The 23868-nt window shown below is 47.7% G+C and overlaps 2 protein-coding genes and 1 non-coding gene across 6 annotated transcripts in view; 1 reads left to right on the forward strand and 2 right to left on the reverse strand.

Moving 5' to 3' along the window:
- The window catches only part of RBM39 (RNA binding motif protein 39), a 29368-nt gene extending 25271 nt beyond the window's left edge, over nt 1-4097 (reverse strand). For 2 of the 4 annotated variants that reach the window (XM_033074685.2, XM_033074684.2), the window contains exons 1-2: nt 3810-4095; nt 696-758 (exon numbers count right to left, since the gene is read on the reverse strand). In XM_033074685.2, coding sequence (XP_032930576.1) covers nt 696-746 — 51 coding nt within the window. In that variant the 5' untranslated portion in view covers nt 747-758; nt 3810-4095. Of the gene's footprint in view, nt 1-399; nt 473-695; nt 759-3809 lie in introns of all 4 variants that reach the window. The other 2 variants (XM_033074687.2, XM_033074686.2) reach the window with 2 other exon arrangements.
- A 1909-nt stretch (nt 4098-6006) lies between these two features.
- TRNAE-UUC lies at nt 6007-6078 on the reverse strand. Its single transcript has one exon. It is a non-coding gene; the product is annotated as a tRNA-Glu (tRNA).
- Nucleotides 6079-16250: 10172 nt separating this feature from the next.
- LOC117004148 (rho GTPase-activating protein 39-like) overlaps nt 16251-23868 on the forward strand; it is a 58029-nt gene continuing 50411 nt past the window's right edge. Inside the window, exon 1 of the mRNA XM_033074671.1 lies at nt 16251-16355. Within this exon, the coding sequence (XP_032930562.1) occupies nt 16345-16355 (11 nt within the window). The 5' untranslated portion in view covers nt 16251-16344. The remainder of the gene's footprint in view (nt 16356-23868) is intronic.

A 23868-nucleotide genomic window follows, 5' to 3' on the forward strand; every position in this document is an offset into this window, starting at 1 on the left:
CACTCAGCAATTGATTTTCATCTGCCCTGTTGAAAGATTAACCGCCAGCAGCCTTCTGCATTAAACGCAAGTCCCACTCTTCTTGCACTGAGCAGATACTTCAAATATTTACTTGCCATGGGACTAGTGAAAAGGTTATTCTTGGAACCCTGCTGTTTTCCCAAACCACTGCATTCACCTTGTTGCTATACCAAACCAGACTTCACAATTTTAGAGGAAAGGTTTTAGGATTTTCGTTTCTGGGGTTTGTTTTGTTTTTTGTTTCAGTTTTGTTTAGTTGGTTTTTGGGTGGATTTCGTTTGTTTTGATTGTGTTTGGTGGGGTTTTTTTTTTTTTTTGGTTTTTTTTTTTTTTTAACCTAGGGGACCACGGTACAGCGATACGTCACTCAATTACTACCTTATGATTGACAGTTCACACTGGAATCAAAGGTGAATTCATGGGAGTAGAGGTGAGATATCGTTAGGCAAGTCTACAAAGAGAGATAGATGGGCATTTATTCATCACGCTGAAGTGAAACTACTGCACAATATAATTACATTAACAGTATATATTAACTTGAAAGTTACGTGTAATGTATGTCCAATAAGATAAATCATGAGGGCTCCAGGGATGTTAGTTTACAGTTCAGCAGTAGTTTCATGAATAATGCTAAATTAAGGTAAACAGGACCTCACCAGTATATTTTTTCTCACCTTCTTGTAAGGAGCTTCAAGCATTGCTTCAATATCAATATCATCAGCCATTTTTCAGGACACCTGAAAGAAGAAAATTCCACCTAAGTTGGAAAACCCTTGCGCTTTATACCCAAAAGTTTTTGTTTAAGAGGTCATCACTGCATTGGCTCAAATTCACGAAACCATGCTTTGGTAGGTATTTCCAACAAAAACTGGAATGAAGGTTTGCCCAGCAAGATGATAACGAATGCGTGCAAAGTAATTACAGTTGCAAACAACAAAACATGATTAAACACCATCAGCCAGAAGAAACCCCAGAGGTATTCCACCAATTTCTTTCAAAACAAAGAGCGTAGTGCATTTATGCCACAGAAACACAGCTCTGGTGGCCATCTTGTGTAGTGCTAGAGCTCCACCAAAGGACAATGAACAATCAGGCAAACCTGTTCACAGCTCTTAGCCTTTGCCACCATCATTTATCAGCATGTGGACACCGTGGTGCTTTATGAAATGCAGCCTCCTGCATTAACAGGGGTCACAGAAACACAGTTATGACTGCAGCACTAGGAGCTACTAAAGCATGCACAAAGTCCATCCAGTCTGGAACTCCAGGTCTCAAAACAAAAAGATCCACCACACCAGTAACGCTTGACACCAGACATTTTGGGTTTAGTTGCTGCTCTTATTTTCCGATTTCAATCCCTTAATATAATTTTATGTTCACTATACTCTAAATCACTTTGACACTTGACTTCCTCTCCCTATGCAGGTATGCTATTAAGCACCTCTCAAAACTCTTGGCATTAAACTTAGATGCTCAATTTATTCAAATCTCTTAGTGAAGTTTCTCTTCTTTTTCTTTCTTAAACTCAAGAATGGCCAGTCCTCTAGTTCCAAGTCTGACAGTCCAACACTGAAAATTTGTGTGTACACAATAAAATAGACTTTAATCATACAGGTTAGTTCTTGCACCTTGTCTAAAGGCACTGTGCAGAACTGTGCTGTCCTGAGACTCGAGTAGAATAATGAAAATGCTCCAACACATCAAGACCCTCTACACTGATCACTTAAAATGTCATAATTGAGAATGCTTTACCAGAGTTGCAGCACATCTGACCTTGGCCTAGGGATGCATTCTAGAATAAAACCCTCAAGTAGGATCACAACACTGGAAGTTCACACTTAATTACTTAACTAAAGCACACTAGCCTCATTTTCAAATTATTACCTGTTGGGCTATAGTGCTATCACTTACAGATATGATCATCCTTCATTTAAGTGTAATGGTTCAATTTTACTTTTTACTACAGTACTTATATTTAGCTTTTCAAGCCATCTACATACATGCACGTGATTTAATTCACAGCTGTTCTACTAGTACATAAATAGTACATCACTACAATTAAAGGCCATGAAAAAGGCAAACCCAGAATTCTACCAAAAAATTCCCACTGGTGACAACTCCCACCCAAAATTACATTTATAGATGTGTGATTTAGCCAGCATATCCAGCTACACTTGGGGAGGAATTCTTCCTCCTGAAGAGGAGTGACCAGGATAGGGACCATCAAGGGCAAGGTAAAGTGCAGAGGGAATGACTATTACTGTATTCACCCAAATAACAAGTGAATGAACTATCATCCAGTGGATTCAGAATAACGGTCCTTATTCACAAAGCATTTAGCCATTGTATTCACTGATTAAGTGCACTGTGGATCCTAACAAAGAAAAAGAAGCACATACAATGTTAAAAAAAAAGTTTAAAGAGAAAGGTTTTCATTAAACAAAGACATGCCACATGACCCTGAACCACAACTGACAACTAAGCGCACACAGAGAGAATTGTCAATTTGTGACTGTGCTGTTCATTCTTTTTTTGGCATTTACTGCTGGCCACCACCACTGAATCTCCTGAGCTGCACAGACCTTTGGCCTCACCCTAGCAATCTGTACCCTTTGTACTCTTTACAAAAGATTTCCACTGGGACAATACCATGTTATCAGAATACCTTCTCTCTACGTGTAAAACAGTAGATGTAAAAAAATCAGCCCTGCAACGCATACGTGTAATGGATACAATGATGCTACATATAAAGTTGAAAGTATTTATTTAAAAAACGCAAATGAAAGCTCTTAAAAATTTCAAATTACTAGAAAGTCCTGAGAGACTTTCAGGTATCTTCCACTAAACGCCGACATTTCAAATAATTTTCCTAAAAGCCCTTCAGCTTTCTCAAAACAGCTACGTGTGACTAACTTGGTTGTACAGGGAAAAAAGATAACAAAACCACCCTAACAGGCAAAAAAAACCCACCAATAAAAACCTCATCCCAAAGCATCAAAACAAAAAAGGAATCAACTTCACTTGAGACATGTGGATCTACAGAAAATATAGGAGGACAGGAAATTTACTGCAACTGAGCTAATCATTATTTTGTGATTATCACACAAAAGGACTTTAAAAGGGTCCCGTTCTCAAAACTATTTGTTTTGGAAATCCAGTGAATTCTACATGTTTTGCATAGTGTCCTAGAAAAGCATCAGGAAACTTTAGGGAGGACTCCGACGCCTCAAAGGGGGAACTCGCTTCTCAGCAGCACCCATACGTCTGCGGGCAGGTCCCCAGCCAGAATTCCCACACGCTCCTGACACGATCGAGCGGATCGAATTCGGTTTCCCAGAAACAGTAATGCCCAGCGCTGCCTCCCCGCCGTGGCTGCCCTCCCACCTCGCTCCTTCCAAAGGCCTTCCCCCACCTCCGTCCGCCCCGTGTCCCAGCGCTAACAGCCCCGAAGCCGCTCCCGCCCGGTCCTTCCGCACAGCGCCATCGAGGGAAGAGGGCGGGGGGGCGGGGGGGAGGGGGGGCTGGAGCGGGGGGAGCCGGGGCGGGGCAGCGCCATGCCGGGGGCAGCCGGGCCTGCCCGCGACGTGGCCACGGGAACAACCGAACCGCACAGGGCCGCGCCGCGGGGGTCGCCGGGCGCTCAGGCCCCGCTGAGGCGCAGAGAGGCCCCACGGGCAGGGCCGAGGCGGCCATGGCGGCGGGAGGGGTGCAAATCCACAGGCCGCAGTACCCCGCGGACCAGGTTGCCGCTCGCCGGGCGGCGCGGCCTGTGGCCCCCCTGCAGTTACCTGCGCCGCGGGCAGTGCGATCCTCGCTAGGGCCCCAAGGTCCGGCAGCGGCGGCTCCGGCGTCACTGCGCTGGCGGTGGGTAATAGGCCCAAGCACCTTCTCCAGGCGTCTGAATCTTAAATGGACGACGGCTCTCAGGCAGCTCTGGGGAGCGGGCGGCGAGGGGCAGGGCGGCCGTGAGTCGGTCCCGGTGCCGGTATGGCCCCGTCTATGCCTCCGCGGCTGCTCCCGAAATGGCGCCCGGCCGCTCGCGGCTCCGCGCACGGCACGGGGGCGTCCAGCGCACCACGCAGGGGCTCTCGCGAGACTCACTGCCAAACAAGCCTCTGCACGCCCGGGCTCGCCGCCTCTCGCGAGATATCGCGCACGGAAGGTGTTGCTCAAATGCTCGCGAGAGTTGGGTAGACAGGTGGCCTTGTCACGCGCCTTTGAGCTCTCGCGAGGGCTTGCACGCCCGCCTGCCGCCCGGCGGGAGGGGCCGAGGGAGGGGCGCGCGAAGCTGAGGGCGCTGTGCTGGGGCTGCGGCTGCCCCTGCTCGGGGCCCGGCAATGATCCCGCGGCGCGAGTGTCTGAGGGCTGCTGGGACTCCGGTGCGTTCGGAGCACGGCTTCCTTCCTGGCTCTGGAAGAGCCGGTCCTTCAGGACGTTCTGAGCCTCATGCCGAGGTCTGATCTTCTTCCATTTGGCTGAGGGCTTGATGTTGTTCAGTCAGATTAACTATGTCTGAAGGTTTTCGGCCCTATCCTTCTGCCAGAGATTACACCTCCCTTCGTGGTCCAGCACTGTCTTGCAGAATTTTTAGCCACTTCAATACCAAGTAAATCTGTCAGTGACCTACCCTTCTGGTGCAGCTTTTGGCCCAAGCCGCTGCAGGTTGCTGGAGTCTTGAAGCTGAAAGTTTAGCTCAGAAGGGAAATAGTGTTTTGTGAAAAAGGCCCTGTCTTGTCTTACTATCAGTGCTTTGTTTCTGTCAGAGCTCACAGAATGGCTCATTTGTATTTAAATTTTCTAATATGTAGTAAGTTTAGAGCAATTGCTCAAGGTAGGACAGATAACATTGTGGGTTTTCTGCCAGAATCAACATGAAATAAATTGTTGCTGGGGAATTTTAAGGGTGTTGTTGTACTAGAAATCTGAAATGTAAAGAGAATTTCTAAACAAACATTATCTCCTGAAATGATAATTTTTCTGAAAATCCCAGGCTACTGTCTCATTTAATGTCATTTCTAACAAAGTTCCTGAAATGTTAATATCAGAAAATGATCCTGGGGCCCTTGCCCAGAGTGTCCAAGCCTTTCTAAGATGAAGTGGTTTACTAGTAGAGTTTGGAACATTTAGGAAAAATTATCTGTTTAAAATGAAAAACACAGCTTGACTAAATAGGGGGTTTTCCAACCTAATAATTTCTGTACAGTTTGGTTGTAAACAAAATTACTAGTCTTCTCAGAAAACAAGGTTTATTGTATTTGTTCCCATGCACTGCTCTGGCTGCCTGTGCCTTATCCCTCAGCCAACAGGTCTGATCTAACCACCTCCATGTTCCTTCTTCCCTCACCTTGGGACTGAAGTATGTGCATACGCTCGTGCTGGTGGAAAACCCTAAGGCTTTTCCCTGTGATCATTTGCCTGTGGAGCAAGGCTCTGGAAGGAGTACACAGACATGGGGCTTTTTGTCTACTCCACTAACACACCCTTTGCCCTTGGCTGGTGGCCAAGCAGTGTAGGAGAATGGATGGACCCCGACGCTTACAGCACTCACAGAAAGAGTGAAGGTGGCTAATGAGGGGTCTGGAGTAGCAAATACCTGCACAGCCTTGCCAGACGAGGCACAGCAATGTATCACAGCAATGTCCTGGCCCATCGGCTGTCGACGTTCAGCTCCGCGGGGCTGTTGTGGTCACTACGCCCTTGGCTGGATTCACCTTTGGAGCTGAGGGGAAGCTCTCAGTAACACACTTCCTAAAAAAAGTTTTCTTGTTTGTGGGATGGCTTGATCCGGAGGAGAGACTGGCCCTGCAGTGCTGGGGCATAATGCCGGCTGGTGTTCCTTCTGTAAGCGCGCCAGGGCTTTCGTTCGCGTAAGGCGCCAGGGTTGAGGGTGGGAGTTTGTTTGCGTTACCCGCGCTGCGAGGGGTGGGACGGATCGCTCAGAATTACCCAAAAGGTAAATAGGCGAACGAAATAAAAAGCTTGGCTTTCCCACACCGGGAGTCGAACCCGGGCCGCCTGGGTGAAAACCAGGAATCCTAACCGCTAGACCATGTGGGACTGCACGTTCAGTATCGCGGCCTGCGTCAACTGCTTCCTGCATTGCTTCGTTCCTGCACCCTCTCCTGCCCGTCCTGCCTTCTGCGCCGCCTGCCACCGCTCCTCGCCCCCTACCCACCCCTCCTCCCCCCCTGCCCACCCCTCTTCGCTCCCTGCCCACCCCTCCTCGCTCCCCGGCCACCGCTCCTTGCCCCCTGCCCACCCCTCCTTGCTCCCTGCCCACCCCTCCTTGCCCCCTGCCCACCGCTCCTTGCTCCCTGCCCACCGCTCCTTGCTCCCTGCCCACCCCTCCTTGCTCCCTGCCCACCCCTCCTTGCCCCCTGCCCACCCCTCCTTGCTCCCTGCCTGCTGCCCCCGTCCACTGCTCGCTGACCTTTGCCCACACCTTGGTCAGGATCAGAGAGTGGGGTGAGGTACTCATCGCTCCCTCACTTGGTTAAAAGATGAGGATGAAGGTTGACAAAACCGAAGTAGGAATTGACTACTGGGAAAATGAACAAATGAAGTCCAGCCAAAAAGGCACAGAAACTTGGTGACAGCCATCGATGTGTTCCAAAACAAATTTGAGCCTTCACAAAAGAAGACAGAACAGCTGCACTATCCAGTTTTGCTGAGAACAACCTTAGACACTGGTACAAGGCAGGTAACAGGTGGCACACGCAGCTGGCTGCAGAAGTGCAGGAAGAACTGACTATTGAGCACATGGAAGGGTAATGCTGGGTGTTAAAGAAACTTCAGAATCAATGTGCCTAAACCTTTTTAATCTTCCAAGATGTAACACTGAACCCCTATATGTGGAAAATTCACACCAAATAGGCAAAGGAGAGAATTAAGACTATTGTAGTGGAGTGTAAAACCAGTGGTGGCAACAGTGATATATTTAGGAGGTCAGAGTGGCTGCCAAGGCAGAAAACATCATTATGAAAAGTCTCCAACTGCCCCCACATCAAGTGAGTAAATGTCACATCAGCATATCATGTGGTTGCTACATCTAGATACCACAAAGGCTTGCTTTTTGGAGCAGCGGGTTGGAGAACATAAAAGAAGCAATTGGGTTTAATGCTGAGTTGTAGGAGGGGCTATCAGAACAGTCATGCATAGCAGTGAATACAACGTATTTAATCTGGTGACACTGAAAGAACAACATCAACAAAGAAATTCCTCCCTTGAGAGGTTGTTAAAAAATTAATAAACTGAAAGGATAACATGGTTATAAGAAGCATGGAGATTCTAAAATTACTCAGAACAGTGGTATTACCACAAAAAAAAAAAACCAAAAAACAAAAACCAAAAAACTATGGCTACAAAGCATCATAAAAAAGGCTATGGAAGCATTAAATTAAAGGTAAAATACCCTTCAAAATGTGAACGTGGTGTAGACCACGAGCATACACCAGCAGAGAAAATGCTGAATAGGTTATAAACTATCAAATTCATCTGACAGTCACTACAACAGGTAGATTTGAGCAAATTCTGTTTCCTCGCATGGATCCCAACTGCAGCCCACTGACCTGCACGAGGTTGCCACAGACATGGGCAAGGTCTGGCTGACAGCCAGAGGACCCGGCTTCTTTGGCACACAATGATCTTAGTCCATCTCTGACATGAGGGGGCAATTTGCTCCCCAAGGACTTGACACTGCTGGTGGAGATAAGTACTTAAGTTTCTTCCATGTATCAATCTGCCTGTCCTCAGCTTTTCTTCTAGTTTTAGTACTGGATGAATCTCTTTCTCCTTCCAGAAGATCTGGTGGGATGTCAATATGAGCAGCAGGGCCAGCATCTACACCCCTCCACTTCTGCTTGCTTAGGAATTGCCTGTGAGAGAAGGGTGAAGGTTTTCCTATGTCAACCATCCCTGAAGATGGGGGCCTGGGGGAGGCAGAATTTTGGCTTCATTTCAACTGGCTATGCTCATGCTGCTATCTCATCTGCCTGTGAAACCGTTCTCAGGGCCCCAAGAGCACTAACTAGCCCTAAGGCTAGCCTTATTTAGGGCTTGCCTCCCAGCCCTGCCCAGGAGCCCCAGTTCAGATCAGCCCCAGATGCTCAGTCCTCATCTGAGGTGTGCTGAGATGTGCTTGTCTCCAGTGCTCTTACCATGCCCAGCCCTGAGTCTCTCTGACCCGGACCTCTGACCCTGACCTGCCTGCGTGACCTAACCTCAGCTCTGCCTTGTTACTACAGACTTGTCATGGGCTGGGTCTGTCCCTGGTCACCATCATTGGCCTCATTGCTGATCCCAAACTGCAGACTGACTTGCCAGGTTGACCTCAGACCTGCCTCATCCCTATGCTAGACAGTGTGGGCTGTCCATGAGACAGCCCCACCATTCTGGGGCTGACCATGGCCTCCTGCAGGTGTGCTATTCTGGGGGACTATCTGCAGGTTGCATGGGGTGGTCCCCTGAGACACTGCTCTGGTGTAATCCCAAGTGTTTTCTCTCTCCTCTAACAGCAGCTGTTCACAATGAGCAGCCTCAGACGTACATGGACAGAGATGCGAAAGTTCAAGCTGTTAGCACCTGTTGGGGGAGTTTTTTACTCTTTCCCTCAGCGGAGAGAATTTTTCGCATTAGCATGTCAAAGTAACCTAGCCAGGCAACTCCCTGGTTTCTAATTGCTCAAGACAAAAGAGGGGGTGGGGATGAATAGCTGTAAATTGCTTTGTCCTTGCCAAGGGCCACTCGTGCTCTACGGCCGAACCCGGAGGAGAGAACTTCTTTTCTTGCTCCGTGGTGCAACCAGGCCCTGCACTCCGACACTGCTCCAGCTTCCTGCTCTGAGAACAGCGCTGAGAACCGGGACGCAAACGGTGAGTGGAGTTCTTTCCTTCACCCTTCTCCCACCTGGGACCCCCCTGCCGCTGCCGCCTGCCTGCTCCTGCAGTTGCCGCGACTGAGGAAAAAGCCGCTCCGCCCCCGCTCCACCGGGACCGTGTGGCCTGACCGGACCAAAGGACTGAGTTCTGTTTTGTCATTGATCTGTTCATAACTGATGCTGTTCTTGTTTGTCTTGTAGATATATCAGTAAAGAACTGTTATTCCAAAAACCCATACCTTTTGCCTGAGAGTTCCTTAATTTCCAAATTATAATAAACAGGGAGGGAGGGAAGGTTTTTTTCACTATCCATTTTGGGGAAAAAAAACTCTCGCCCTTTTCTTTTTCTGGCAATACTGTCCCTTAAACCAGGACAGCACCCAGCCTGAGTGCACAGCACTCAAATTAAAATATAAGAACCTGCTTATTGAGTTGATCTGCTTAGTAGATCTCCAAGATGTTTAAAAAATTAGCAAAGAACAGCTTTCAAACGGGTTTGTCTAAAGCTGAACACCTGCATGCTGAGAGGAACCTGCATGCTGAGAGGACACAGTCAGTGCAGTACAGGGGTACATTGAGCATTGCAATGCTGGCAATAACAGGTTTGGAAACTTCACTTCCCTCTGCAGTTATGTGGTAGAGTAAATGATTTGCTGCTGTTCCCACTGAGTTCAGCAGGAACATAGCTGGTCCTCAAATCCTTGACCATATGAGAAAGGATAACGGATAAAAAGTTACAACCCATTTCCAGTGCTCATTATAGGATTTCTGTTTTCAGTATGTGTTAATAAGCAGGTGGTGCACAGGCAGAGCTCAAGACAATGTTTGAGAGAAAAGGGATTGAATTTTAAAAAATGAAATCTGTTTTATTTTATTGGAAGGATACAGTAAGAAATAATAATGTTTAGAAATTTCAGTTGAGCATACTATAAACAAGAAAACGGAATTTTTTTGTGTTAGTTAAGAAGAACAGGAACAATGGGATGAAGCTAAGAAAACTTAGGCAAAACACCCTGGTGGGATTCCAGATAGATGTCCAAACGGTCACCCCAAGAGACAACAAGGCCAAAACTGGTCAGAAATAGTGAAAGTTATCTCACAAATCCCCATCTTTCTTTATGTCTTGAGACCTGACTGTGGGACCTTCTTTCAAGGTTACTCATAGAAATGGGGATTCAGTTAATTTGTCAAGGCTTATGAGAAAAAAACATCAGACTGTAGGATTAACTTGAGGAGCTACAATACTACATTGTGTGGCACAATCATCAGCCACAGCAAAGCCAGATGGGCAAGCAGCCCATGCAGCCCAGTAGAAGAGCAAGCAGGGAGGTACAGGGAGGTGGCACAGCTCTATCTCTACCCCTCATGCTGCTGTTTGGGTGCACTGGCAGTACTAGCTCAGTCTTGAGTCATAAGCCCTGGCCACAAGCCTCTCAGCAATCATCCTCTGCTCTGGGCAGGTGAACCCCAGCTCAAGGCTGCTGGTGGGGAAACAGTTTCATAATTTCCAAAGTATAACATCTCCTGTGGGGCAGAGAGCACTATTGTCCAGCTCAACCAGTAAATCCTTAGCAGACATATATTTGAGAGCAGCAGAGCTTACCAGAAACAGAGAAGCATGGGAGGCTGTGACACAGCAGAAGACCTTTGAGAATCTGTAACTGAATCGGTGTCAGGAACAGAATTACCTTATTTTGAGGCGTTTACATCCCACATGAACTTTTAAGTAAGGCAGCCAAACCTCTGCTGGGGACATTTTCCTGACCATCACTGCCAGCAGCCTCCGAGTTTGGCTCATAGAAAGTTACTGGGAGCATGGACCTCCCTTCCTGTGTCTCGTTTAGCTTTGGGACAAGGACTAACCTGGACAGCAGAGTCGATCTGTTTCACAAGGGACATCCCACCTCCACCTTCCTCCCTTGCTCTTCTCCTGGCCCATCCTGATGTATGGCTACTCTCCTCATTCTAATCCCAGTGCTTACCAGATCATCCCTCACACAGGCTCCTAACTGTCAAAAATACCACTCTCTTTTGTTCCATGCCAGTTTAATGAGCTGATGGAGTTCACCCAAGTTCAGATGAACACCATAATCAGGACTCAGAGCAACAAGAGAAGCAGGGCTTGTTGCATGGGGGGCCCTTGGCTCAGTTGGGCCATTTCACCCACTGCACCCTTCTTTCTCATCCACGGGCATGCTGGCATTGTATCTAGTGCCCTTCCCCTCTTGGCAGCTCTCCTCAAAGGACACAGCTTTCCTTTGCTGCCTGGAGATGTTACCCCTGCTGTAAAATGCCATGGCTTTGTCAGCAGCCAGGGAGAGAACCGCGGTAGCAGGGAAGATGGCAAAAACCTCCCTTGTATGTTTTCACTTACAATCTGTTTTAGAAAGCAGGAGAGGAAACAAAGAGCATTTGCTGCTCCATCTGTTTCCCTGTCCCATGCTGCACGATTGGGTTATAGCCAGCTGCTGCGCTGCCAAGCAGTAACGTGACAGAACTGCTGCTTACTCTGAAAAGGAGCTAAAGATGGTAAAGCAGGAAAAATCAGGACAGGATGATTTTTAAAAAGCCCCATTGCAGAACACCTGGCTAATTATATAAATTTACATCATGCCTGCTATTTAAAAAAAAAAAAAAAAACAAACCCAAAACCAAAACCACAGCATTCTACCGATTTGTGCTTAAAAACATGTATTTTTACAAATGGTCAAATATCTCCGTCTTTTTCCAAATGATTGTCCTGAGCCATTCAATGGCATCATCTCCACAAAACAGTCAGGACTAATGAAGAACAGGGATGTTTTTTCTTTTCCTTATCATACTTGCTAAGACCATCTGGCAGAGAGGACTCTCACAGCACTCAATCCAAAGAACTTCAGCCAGCAATGCCTGCACCCAGGTCAGCCTGGTTGCATTCAATAAGGTCTTTGAGACACTGGATACAAGATGTCTGTGCTGAAATACTGGAGAATTCACCACATATATCTGCCCAGCCCAAACCTCTAGCTCCCTGATGTGGAGTTATAGACATGTTGGTTGGGAGGGACCTTCGGTGAGCATTAGCCCAAACTCTTGCTTGAAATGACACTATCACCAATACCAGAACAGGTAAACCATAGCTTTGCATAGCCAAACCTTGAAAATCTCCAAGGACAGAGATCTCATCACCCATCTGAGTGAACTGTGTCCCCAAATCAGCCCAGCACTTTATCTTTGTTGCACAAAGAGCTCCCCATGGTGAGCCCACATGTAAACACTGTTAGGAGTATCTGGGCAGTAGTTTGACCTATTTAATACAGGGCTTTCACACAATGTTTTCTAGTATTATTGGCTCCCTCATTACAAGAGCACACCGAGCTGCTCCTGCCTTCCCTTCCAGCCCCGGGGGCTTGGGGTGCTGGAGGCAGGAGAGGATGACAGGTGAGCTGGAAACAACATGACAGCGCCATACTTACCATGCAAGAGGCGCAGAGAGTTTGGTGTCAGTAGCCAGGGGTCAGCCAGGGTTGAGTGACTGCTGACCCAGTGAGTGGGCCTGGCACAAGTTTCAGTGGAGTATAGCTGAAGTGAGGTCAAGGCTGAGGACCTGAGCTCAAATGCAGCTCAGGAGTAGCACAGGGAGGCCCCAGTGAAACATCTCGCAACTCACCCTGCTACCACTGCTGGTGCCCTGGAAGGTGTATCCAAGGCTATAGCTGCACTGGTGCAGTGCTGGCTGTAAGTACAGCCATACAGACCTTGCCAAGCATTTTAGGCATCTACTCCCAATATCACCAGTCCCTCAACAAAGGGCCATCAGACCTGACTGGAGCTGTTACTCCCCTCCTTTCTGTACATGGGGACAGTTACCGTGGGTCTGGTGCTAGACTGGACTGGTTCCAAGCTGTGCAGTTTGGAAGAGAGTTTGTTAACAGAGGCAGAGCATGGGCAGTGCCTGCTCATATCTCCCAAATCTCAATGGCAATGTGCTGGCTGTGTTCACACCTGTAGTCTATCTGCCCAGGGATTGCCACAACTCTCAGCCTGGGACACACGAGCAGGACAGCAGCACTGCAATACTAAGCTTTCCATAGCTTTAGCATCATTGGTTCTAACACATCCCCACATGAGGAAGGCCTCTCATGTCAGGACCTGCCATTTTCTGACATGAATTGTGTGCCCAAGTATGAGCACCAGATGAGCAGCTTTATGAAAGGTGTATAACTTCAAATACAGCTACTTCCATTTGGGAGCAGTATCTGAGGAACAATTCAAGCATGATCTCAGGGAGCTGCCTCATTTTGCAGTTCTGCAGTGACAGTTATGCAGTTTATCCTTCAGCCAGAAACAGGCAGCAATGAGATGATGTGGCCTGGAAACACTGATCATACATCTCTTACCTCATCTTACAGTGATCTGGTGTTCACAGCCTTATAATCCATAAAGGCTGTTTCTTCTTTTATTAGCAAAAGAGAAGGGCCCTCTGTTCTCAGAGATTCTGCATCCTCTTTCCCATGCTCTCAAGTCACTTCACATTTACCTCCTGCTGCCACTTCTGGTGTATTGATAACAAACCTTGCGACTGGTGGGCTTGATCTCTCACATATGTCACAGCAACCCACCTGTATCTCTGGAGGAGCACTTCCTGTGTTATTGCACCAGGTACCGCTAGCAGAAATTTTCCTCAGCCCCTGACTGTCTGGACTTCAAAAGTCTCCAAAAAAGTTCCCACAAAAGAAGATTTTCCTTTAGCTGCTTCCTCATTTTTTTCCCTCCGGGATTACTCTCCCCCCTCTGAGTTGCTAGAGTGTCATTGGTACCTTTATGCAAGGCACAGCCTCAGAGCTGTCTGTTGTGCTAGATAATTGAATCCCCTGTCACTCAACTTTCCTCCTCCAGCAGTGGGGATCTCTGCTCCCAAGAGTGAGGAAGTGTCAGCAAGTGTGTGAGCCTCCTCTAGTCAGGAGGTTCTGCGTTCAAGGTGGCTTCTTTGCTCTGCATTTTGATGCCCTCCTGTTGTGTGACTTTGTGCAAGCCAGCACAGAGCTGCCAGCCTGTGAGTTGGACTGACCTGAGATGTCATCTCAGTGTGTCCTTTGTGTCCTTGAGAGCCTCCAGTTTGCCCATTTGGGATCTCTTAGTGCAGAATAACATCCCAAGAGTTTGAGCTGCAACAGCCAAGTGATGATATTCAGGTTCTTCAGCAAGGCTCTAAGAGGTGTAGGTGGAAAACAGCCTACACTTTATCATCAAACCCTGAAATATGCAAAATAAAATGAGAATGCTGCAAAAAAAAAAAAAAAAAAACCAAACAAAAAAAACCCCAAAAACCAAAACCAACAAAATTTGTCTGATCCCTCCTGCAGCAAACTTTCCACTTGCTGTGTCAGGTCATTTATTCTGGGGGGCCCCAAACCTGGGGCTTCTGAAACCTCCCATGTCCCCAGTATCTATTTTCAACATGTCCAAAAGACCTTGCTAGCATAGAAATGATGATCAAGTGGTTAAAATTCTTACACAGTGTAAGTCTGTCTCTACAGAAGCCTGTGAACAGAGACTACCAGGCTGCTATAAGTATTTTCCCAGTATTACTGCTTCCCTGAGGACAAGTATAACCTTTATTGGCAAAGGTAAGCAATATCTGCATCTCCACAAGGAGGGATGCCAATTTAATCATGGTAGAGCTACACCAGCAAATTTTTGTTTTCAATGCAGAGCTGGTTCAAACCCTCCTTTCCTTCCCTGCTAGCCTGTGTCTCAGTCCTGAGCTTTGCCTACTCAAATTCTCTTGCCTACTTTCCCACAGCACCTCATCATCTCCAGCTGCTTCACAGCCCCTGTGGGGGCCCCACTGGCCCCTAGCTGCAGGGACACACTCTCCTCCTCCTCCCCTCCTCACCTCCCCCCCAACCCTGAAGCACAGTGCATCTGTGTGACCAGCCCACAAGAGCAGTGGCCATGATCTCACTGTCTCTCTATTTGCTATTTAAAAATGCAGTGTGACTTTCATGGGAATGTCATCAGATTAAGTTACCCTCAAGTTCTCAAAAGTGCCGAAATGCCATTTGCAAGTGAGCACAGCAGTTGCTCTGGGTGGGACCTTCATCGCTGGCTTGCATGGGGTCATTAATATGCTGAAGGGACTCATTTCTTAGCATGGCAGACATTTACTCCCTTATGTGACATGGGTCCCAAACCACGGCATCCACCAAGTATCTGTCAAGTCTTGTACCCCCAGTTATAGGGTCAAGGAATCTGGGCAGCTCGACCCCTAGGATTTGCTTCCACAGGGGATTGTTCCTATTCTGGAATAACAGGACTCCGTGAAAGATTCCTTGGAAGCAGTGCCACATTGCAGCAATTACTGAGATAGCAGGAGCTCTTCTGCATCACCATGCCAAATGACATACTCCAAAACAGTGGCTGACAGAAGCTGATCTAGCAGGGCTGGCCTTTAGTGCACAGCTTGTTTATTCAGACTACTCGTGCTGGCCAAGGCACTTGTTCTTGAGAACTCTGAGCCTATGCTGTTTGTACACCAGTGGTGGATCTGCTGGAGACACACCTGATGTTCCTGCATAGCTTTGACCAGTCTACTATGTGCTCAGGATAGAGAAGAAACAGAAAATCCACAAAATCTACCCAGACAAAGTTGCTGGGGCAAAAAAAAGAGAACATATTTGGGCAAACCCAGAGCACGGCAGCCTTACAGCTCAGGCTGACACAAATGTCTGTACCCTCCCACCTAGAAGCAGAGACAGCTCAGCATCCAGCATTGGCAAAGGAACTTTTCATCTCTCAATGCTCCAGGCTGATTCAAGTCCCCTCTGCCGCTTTCCATCCACGCTCTTGGAGGATGTCGGGAGTACCAGAGGGCAGAGCAGAACCAACACAGCCCCATGTGCCCAGGGCTGCGGGAGGCAGCGGCCGGAGAACACGGTTCACCGGGGCAGCTGTGATCCAGCACAGGCCGCACCTGGGCCCGCAACAACAGCGCTGCCCAAAGGTCCCCGAGGCGAGGGTAGGAGTGACCCGCCTGACCACTGTTTTCCTCACCAAACGAGTCACGACCGCTGGCTTTGGCCATTGACCTGTAGCTCAAATAAGGCTTCAGCGGCTCCAAAACTGATGTCCCGGCTCCGCTTCCAGTCTCCTTGTTTCGGCCTCTCGGGCCGGAGCTCCGCCGGGACTCAGCGGGCTCGGTCGGGTTCGGGAGCGGCCACACCCGCCGCCAGGGGCTGCCCTCGACCCGCGGTTCCGCCGCTACCGCCGGCCTCGCCTGCCCAGACCCGCCCCGCCCCGCCCCGCCCCGCCCCGCCCCGCCCCGCTCCGCCCCGCCCCGTCCCGGCACAGCAGCCCCCGGCAGAGGGACCCGGGGAGCGGCCGGGGGTCCCGGGTCGGGCCGCGCCGCCCCCGGGCGGGGCCGGGATCGGGTTTCACATCCTGCCCCGCTCGCGGGCAGAGCGGCCATGGCGGAGAGGTGAGTGCGGCCGCCGCGCACCTGTTGAGCGGCGGGAGAGGGGAGAGAGGTGTTGCCATTCCGCGGGGCAGTGGGCCTGGGCCCAGGCTGGGGCATGGAGCCATCCCCGGCTCGGGCGGACGTGGGACCGGGCAAGCCGACGCGGCAGGTGAAATGCGGCCGGGCCGATCCGTGCCGAGCGGCCAGACTCGTTCAGGACGATGGTCCCGGCTTGCCTGTCGCCGTCCCCGGCTGTCTGTGGGGGGAACTCCCTGTCGCACCGTTCTGGCTCCGGCCGGGGCCGCCGCCTGGCTCAGGGCTGTGCTGTTTGCGGCCTCCGGGCAAGGCGGGCGGCCCTGGGCTCGTCTGAGCGAAGCCGGCCCGGCCCTGGTTCGGAGTCCTCCCTCCTGCCTGGCCCTGGCCCTGGCCCTGTCGGGTGGCACCTCCGAAGACGGGCGGCCCGTCGGGAGCACACCATGGTTTTGTGCCCGTTCCAGCCCCGGTTCGCTAGCACTGGGCTGGCTGCCCCCATTGCTTGCTCTCTTTCGCTTAAAAAATAAGCACTCTAACAGAATGACCGTGAAAATACTACCGGGCGTGGCTGTTGCACTGTGACCAGGAGAGGGTTCTGTCCTCTCCTGGAAGTGGGTAGGGAGCCAGGATCACCTGTTGGCAGTGAAAATGGAGGGCCAGGTAGCCAGGCCAGTTTCCCAGGCTGCATCCGGCTTCCGACAAACGCAGGCGGATTTTACGGCTCTAATGAATAACCCCATTGAAGGAGAATTCCTCTAAATGGTCTCTGTGCTTGGGATCGTCGGCCAGAAGTGGTTAAATTAAGTTTGGTTCTGCTAGGAGGAAAGTTCAGAGGCTGGCAGAGGCACCGTCCTCGCTGGTTTGCCAGTGTTTTTTTTAATCCTAGGTTAAAAACTTGAGCAATTTAAAATTCCTGCAGTGTGGCTCTCTCCAGGGATACCAGATTTCAACTGGCTTCTCACGTTCTCGTTGGCTGGGGAAGAGTTGCACTGGCAGTTTGTTCACTGCTTCATTGATGATGCAAGGTGTTTGGAATAATTTTTTATTTCTCTTGCACTTGAAGTTGTTTTATTTCTTTTTCCTTCTGCCGTGTCCTGCAGTAGACCAGGCTTTGAGTTAGTCTGTAAGGAGCATCTTGGGAAGGCAAAATCCCATTGAGGGTGGCCCTAGAATACTAGAATTCCGCCAGAGCAAAATGGTGAGCACAGCAGCATTCTCTCATTTTCCAGCAGCAGCAACTCATAGCAGCTGCTTCTGCTTCCCTGCTTGTGACAACCAAAGGTGCTTGGAGATCAAGGTTGTAGATTTCTCATTTTGGAGTAAGCTCTAAAACATGGCAAAATCTTGTAGATTTGAGGCTATTGTTCTGCTAGCTGGTGCAGAGGAGTACAGAGCTTCTTGTGCTGGATTTCTCTGAGTTTTACCTGTGTATCCCTTGCTGACTGTCTCTTTAGTGCTTTTGAGATTGGTTTTTACTGGGTTGATGAGACAACTCTTCCTATCAGTTGGATGGAGACTCTTTGGAAGGATGGTGAGATCACAAGGGATTATAGGAATGCAAATTTGGAAACCAGGATTTTGGTCACATAGTTCACATGCCTTCTGTATTCACAGCAAGTTTGCCTAGCTGAAACAGATGTCTTGGTCTTAGCTGGGCGAGCTTAAGCTACAGTGAGATGTCAGTCCACAGGTCTGGTGTGTTTTGTAACAGAATTTTATGATCATCCTTGTGGTTCAAAAGTCTGCTTTCAGCCTGATCCTGACTGCATTTGCAGCAGAAATCCTCATGAGAGACATACATGTGTAATACGCCATGCAGAACAGGGCTCACTGAGTTACCCTGCTTTAGGGACACAAAAACATGCCTCCCATTCAGCTGATTTACTTGATTTCTAGAAAAATGTAATGTGTGGTGCAAGGATGAAAGGAGAGCTCGGAAATCCTGTAGTAAGCTGCCTATGGGGTAAGAAAATCTTATGGATTTCATTGTATTGGTGTCTGAGCTTCGAGGTATTTTTAAAATCCATTTTGCCATTCTTTTGAGGCTGCCTTCACAGGATTGGGGTAACTGCCTGATAGCAACCAGGTAAAGTTTTATAAACCAGGAAACAAGGGATTTTCTCCCCTTAGAGCCATGGAGGAAGAATTATTAGCATTGTTGAGGGACTGTGGGAAGAGCTTTAAAATACAAAGAATCAGTTTTAATGGAATTACTTCTGTAATTAAAGGTAACAAAGCATTAACAGTTATAGGATTTTTGGTGTATAAGGGTGGGGTTTTTTTTCCACTGACAGTGCCATTTAGTATATATTCATATTCATTAATATTTTTTGCAAGTCATACATGTCATATCTGTATTTCCTGATGTAGAAATGCTTTAGTAACGATACTACATGGTTGCCATTTTACTTATGGAGAAGAAGGCTTTTCAGTTTGGACCTGCTGTTTCAGCAGCGTGTTTTTGGCTGTTTGAATGAAAGCCTCAGGATGGGTGCAGAGGGAGAGCTTTCAGCATACCCAGGAATACTGAAGTTGTTGAAGTCATGTTAGCTGGGTGGAAGGACTAGGAATGGTATTGAGTGTGCTTGTTCAGCGGGAAACCTGCTGTTCTGGCTGGCTATTTTAATTTTATTAAATATGTGTTTTGTTGTGATTACAATGAGGACACTTAATTTTTGTTATTGAAAATATTTTTGAGTTATTTTAGTATAGTTTGTTTGGGTTTAGTTAATTCAGATTAATTCGGGCTTTAATTAGTGTTTGCATGAATACCAGATTTTCAGGTTTTTAGCAACTTTAATTGAGGAATTCGTGAAAACTTTGACGCTTCATCAGCATGCCCTGGAGCTGCTGATGGGCTCTGTGTGTCTGACTGAGCTCAGCCTTGGCTTTGCAGCAGAGGGGTCTTCTGATTTTGGCAGGGCATCCTAACCTTTCACTGTTGTGCGGTGCAGAGCCCTCCACATCCTCTGAATTGGGTCCATGTGTCCTGTTCTGGTTTACCCTCTTCTTAGCTGGCTTAAATAAGGCCATGAATAAACATCCTCTCTGTAGCTAACTTTAACTGCAGGACAAGCCCATGCCCACCCCCGCCCCCCCCCCCCCCCCCACCCCCCCCCCCCCCCCCCCCCCGTTCTCCCAGCAGGTCATCCCACTCTTGTCTGCTGGATGAGCCTTTTCCTGGATGGGCTAGATTGTGGTAGTTCACATGGCAGTACATGAACTGGGGTAGCAAAGGTCTCTGTGAGCTCTGTAAAATCAGTGGAAATAAGTGCAGGTAGGAGAGGTCATCAGCAAGCCTGACCTCTGCCATACACTCGCTCCTGTTGTCACCACTCCTTGAAACATTGCTGAGCTGGTAAGCTTACCAGGGCAGTTTCATTAGAATGGAAGGGTTTAGGGGTGACTGGCTTTAAGTGAAGCCAGGAGTTTTTTTCCTCCAGTAGCTCTTCTAGCGGAAGAGGGGCTGTAGAGGACAAGGTGGTTGTCCTGTCTACCATCACTGTCAAAACCTTTTAAAGCTGCTTCCATCAGCAGGCCCAGCATGGCCCAGAACTAGCTCCTAAGGGGCAGTCAAGCCTTCCAGTGTTTGACTATGCAGATAAAGCCTGGACTTTGGGAAACGCCTTCAGACACATCAGAGTCTTCTAAGGGAAACTGATCAGAAGTTCAGAGGAAAGAAGGAGAGTTTCCTCCTTCCTGTAGTCTCCTTTTCCAGTGTTTCCATTCCTGCTCCCCAAATGCTTTTCTCACTGCACGATGCAATTAGGAGGAGATACTTGCAAGCTTTCAGCGAGTAGATAGGGCAGAAATTGAAATGTTCCATTTAGGCTCCATCAGTCATTCCCAAGTGGAGTGCAATTATTTGTGCCTTGGTATGATGTGTGTACACTTATGTTTCTATAAAGAGTCTCCCAGGCAGATTCAAATAGTTCAGGAAGTGTCTCTTATTTGTAATAAAAAGAAATTCTGGAACAGGCACTGGGATTTGGATTTAGCTGGATTCATACAAGGTTTCTGAGTTTTGCTGTCAGTACTTACGTATTTGATGTTAATATCTGCCTTCGCCACAGAAGGTTGTTCCCGTGTAGGAAAGACAACTTTAATGAGCAAATAATTTCTTGTGCTTTTTAGTAGCTCAGTCGTGAGTATCCATTGAAGTAAACTGTTTGATGGGGTTTATGCTTTTCATGAGGAAGAGTAATCTTCTGCTTTGCACAGTTTCTTAAAGCAGTCAGTTCTTGGACTGGCAGAATAGCATTAACTAAAGCAGAAGCCATGAGGTCCATCTGGCTCATACAGCTGGAAGAGACACTGTAGGTCAAGAGAAAATTCTTTTGCACTTGGTCTTTGTCTCGTGGGATAATGGAATTATTTGGCATATATTCTCTCATCCTAATTACTGTTTCAAGAGTTGGAGGTTACTACTGTAAGGATTACATATTTTCTATTTCCGGTTGAGTGTAGCCCAGTAAATTCCACTGTAGCGAGTGAAAACTATCTTCCAGCTACTCTCCCAAGCTTTTTTTGTTGTCCATTGTCAGCTCCATTTTTTGGTTCTGCAACTCACACAGCCAAGAGATATTTGGAAATCTTAAAATGAGGGTGCTGGAGATCCAGGTTGTTTGCTTGCAGTGAAGCATGGGAGAAGAAAATGATTCTGTGATTCCGAGGTGAGTGTTGGCATAGCAAGGAGACGTGGCCTCTGCCTGTTAAATGCTTCAGGCAAAAAGGGGCTTGAGCTGGACAATATCAGCTTTAGAAAATTCTTCCTGAAAAAAACACACTGAAAGACCAAAGTGCTGGAGATGCCGAGGTTATTTTTTTTCAGGGTCTTTTATCTCTTTGTACTCTAGGTCTTGTATGAAATTCCAGCAAGGACTCTATGCTGCAGAGTGCTAGAACTTCTGAAGCAAAGAGGTATTAATAAAATTATTTGCTGACATCTTCATCCACCATCAGAGGCAAACAGAGGTCTGGTTCTACAAGGACAGTGTATTTTCTTACCTGTCTTGTATTCTGCTTGTGCCCAGCTCCTTGAACCAAGCTCTTGCTGCACTTTGCCTTCCTCAGTGGCAAGTGCCCCGACATAGGATGAAGTGAAGATGAACAGGAAGCACCAGACTTGCTGTGTGTTCCTGTCTCAACTCAAAGAAGATCAGTCCTGGGCCTCTCTAAACCAAACTTTTTCTTAGCTACAGGGTTTATGATCTACCAAAACCAAACAAGCCAAGCAGGAAGAGTCCCCCACACAAGCCTGTGCTGGGTTCACTTGTGTGTGTAACTTGGCAGCTGTGGGACACTGCCATAAGGCGCTTTGCTGTGACAGATGGGGCTGTTTCCTACCTGGGCAAACAAGGTTGCTGCTTTTTGCCTGGAAACCTGTTACAGAGGCAGAGAAGACTCAGTGTAGTGGGATTTTGTGTCATCATGAACTTGTGGCCCAGGGCCAGGTGCACTGTAGCAGGGATAATCTCTTTGTTCTGTAGGTCTTTTTTTGGTTTGCTTTTGCTTGTGTCATTCATCTGGGAAAAAATAAACAAAGAGGCTTACTGTCTCCATCACTAGTGATACCAAGAAAATCCCTGCACAATGCTGCCTCATGAGCTGAGACTGAGCTTAGCAAATCCCCTTTAACCAAATGGAGTTCAGCTGTCTTGGGTTTTTCTGAACTGAGGCAGTGCAATGTGTTGTGTACAAGTAGCCAGGGCTCAGGTTAAAAGGAAGAATCAGTGTAAAATATTTTCAGTCACAAAGGAAAGTCAGAGGAAGAAGTTACAGGAGACTTTATAGCTGAATAATTAAATACAGGCCCAGGGAATGCAGTGGATGAGCTGTACTGTGTAGTCTTGCCTGGAAAGGTGCCTCTGCACTGACTGGAAAGGTTGACTCATGTATTGTTGGAACCCCAAGCTGCCCATCGGTCCTGGCCACCTCACCTGCTCCAGTACCTGCTTCTCACCCCTCTACTCATCTGCTGGTACAGTAGTACCCTGTCACATAGTCTTACCTGCTCTGGGCTTGTCTCCAGTATGCTGTTGGTGCCATGTGGGAAATAACAAGTGTGGAGTTGTTTCCAGACATGAAGTAAACAGCAGGTGGTCACGTTGTAACCTAGTCACTGCATCTTCCTTATAGGTGTTTAAATAGTAACAAGGCTCAACTGTTCTTTCAACGTGGTCCGTTTGCTGTAAAGTGATAAATGCCGTATTTAGTCCTCTTCTGGTCCCGCACCCATTTCTTCCTTGTGTACACTGTAGTTCTTTGATAGTCCTTTGGTATCTACAGCTCTCCAGCTATGTATTAACCACATTGTTTAGCTCTTCTTGACTCTCTAGATCCGGTAGTTATGTTTGGGATTTTTTTATTAGACCTTCCAAGTATTGCTCTAAGCTAGAGAGGAGAGGCTCCAAATGTTTTATGATTTCTTGATCACCACCAATCAACATGAAGTGAAGCAAAGAGAGGTGGTGAAAGGGTGTGAGCTGAGGTTCAGCGCCTGCAGTGCAGCTGGCATGAGGAGCTTTTAATGTAGGCCTGAGGACAGATGCTTAGCACGTCGTAATGTGGAGGTATATTACCTTAGCAATTTATTCCCTTGTGAGACAATGAATAGTCTGGCTGGGATATGGCTGAGTTGTATTTAATCAGCCCAGTAAAAAGAGTGTGAAGCAAGTAGCATTGGGACTTAGAGGGCAGTTTTGTGCTTGGGTTGGTGCTGCCCTTGGGCTTTCATCCACAGTCCTGAGTTAGAGTACAAATGGCCAGACAATTGCAATTTGGCTTGGAAACTCCTTAGGGAGCTTGCCCCTGAAGTAATCTACTCTAATTTTCGTTAAATTCGTTTTAAAATCTCTGAAAATAATGGTGAAAAGCAAATATGCTCCTTTTTGTACAAAGGAATTAAAAGCTGCTGAAGAAATGCCTGGTGATGGTATAACAATCCAGCCTAAATTCACTAAAAGTGTAATTTGAAATTAGTCTATAACACAGGTTTAACTTCCAAAGTGGAAGTCTTTTTTGAGATGGTAATAAGCATGAAAACTAAGAAAGACAATGATGATCTGGAGGTGAAGCTGTGCACTGCCACCTTTTTTTTTTTTTTTTTTCCCACTTGTTCTGAATCTTGCCGCCAGAGTGGTTGAGTTCACTAAAGCAAGAGAAAATAATCTGCTATTAGTTAGCAGGTTAAGTTACCTCTGTGAGGGATTTTAGGAGCTCTACTGTCCTTGTGTGATGAGTTCTGGAGACAGGGAAAGAATTGGAGGAGGTCATGGAGAGCACTGAATCATCCACTCTGATTTTAGTGTGCCATTGTGCCTTGATGTTATTGTCCTGTTCCCTCTCCCATGGTCTGTTGAACCAGCTTTGCATGTAATGCTGTTGAAGTGACTTTGGCCTTGAATTCTAAACCTTGCTACAAGAGGGATGCTGGCAGAGAGATACTGTGGGCAGAGCTTCCTTTAGTGAGGACGCTTCTCTGGGTTGATCTTGTTCTTGA

This window comes from Catharus ustulatus, chromosome 17 (genome assembly GCF_009819885.2).
Source record: "Catharus ustulatus isolate bCatUst1 chromosome 17, bCatUst1.pri.v2, whole genome shotgun sequence".
NCBI lineage: Eukaryota > Metazoa > Chordata > Aves > Passeriformes > Turdidae > Catharus > Catharus ustulatus.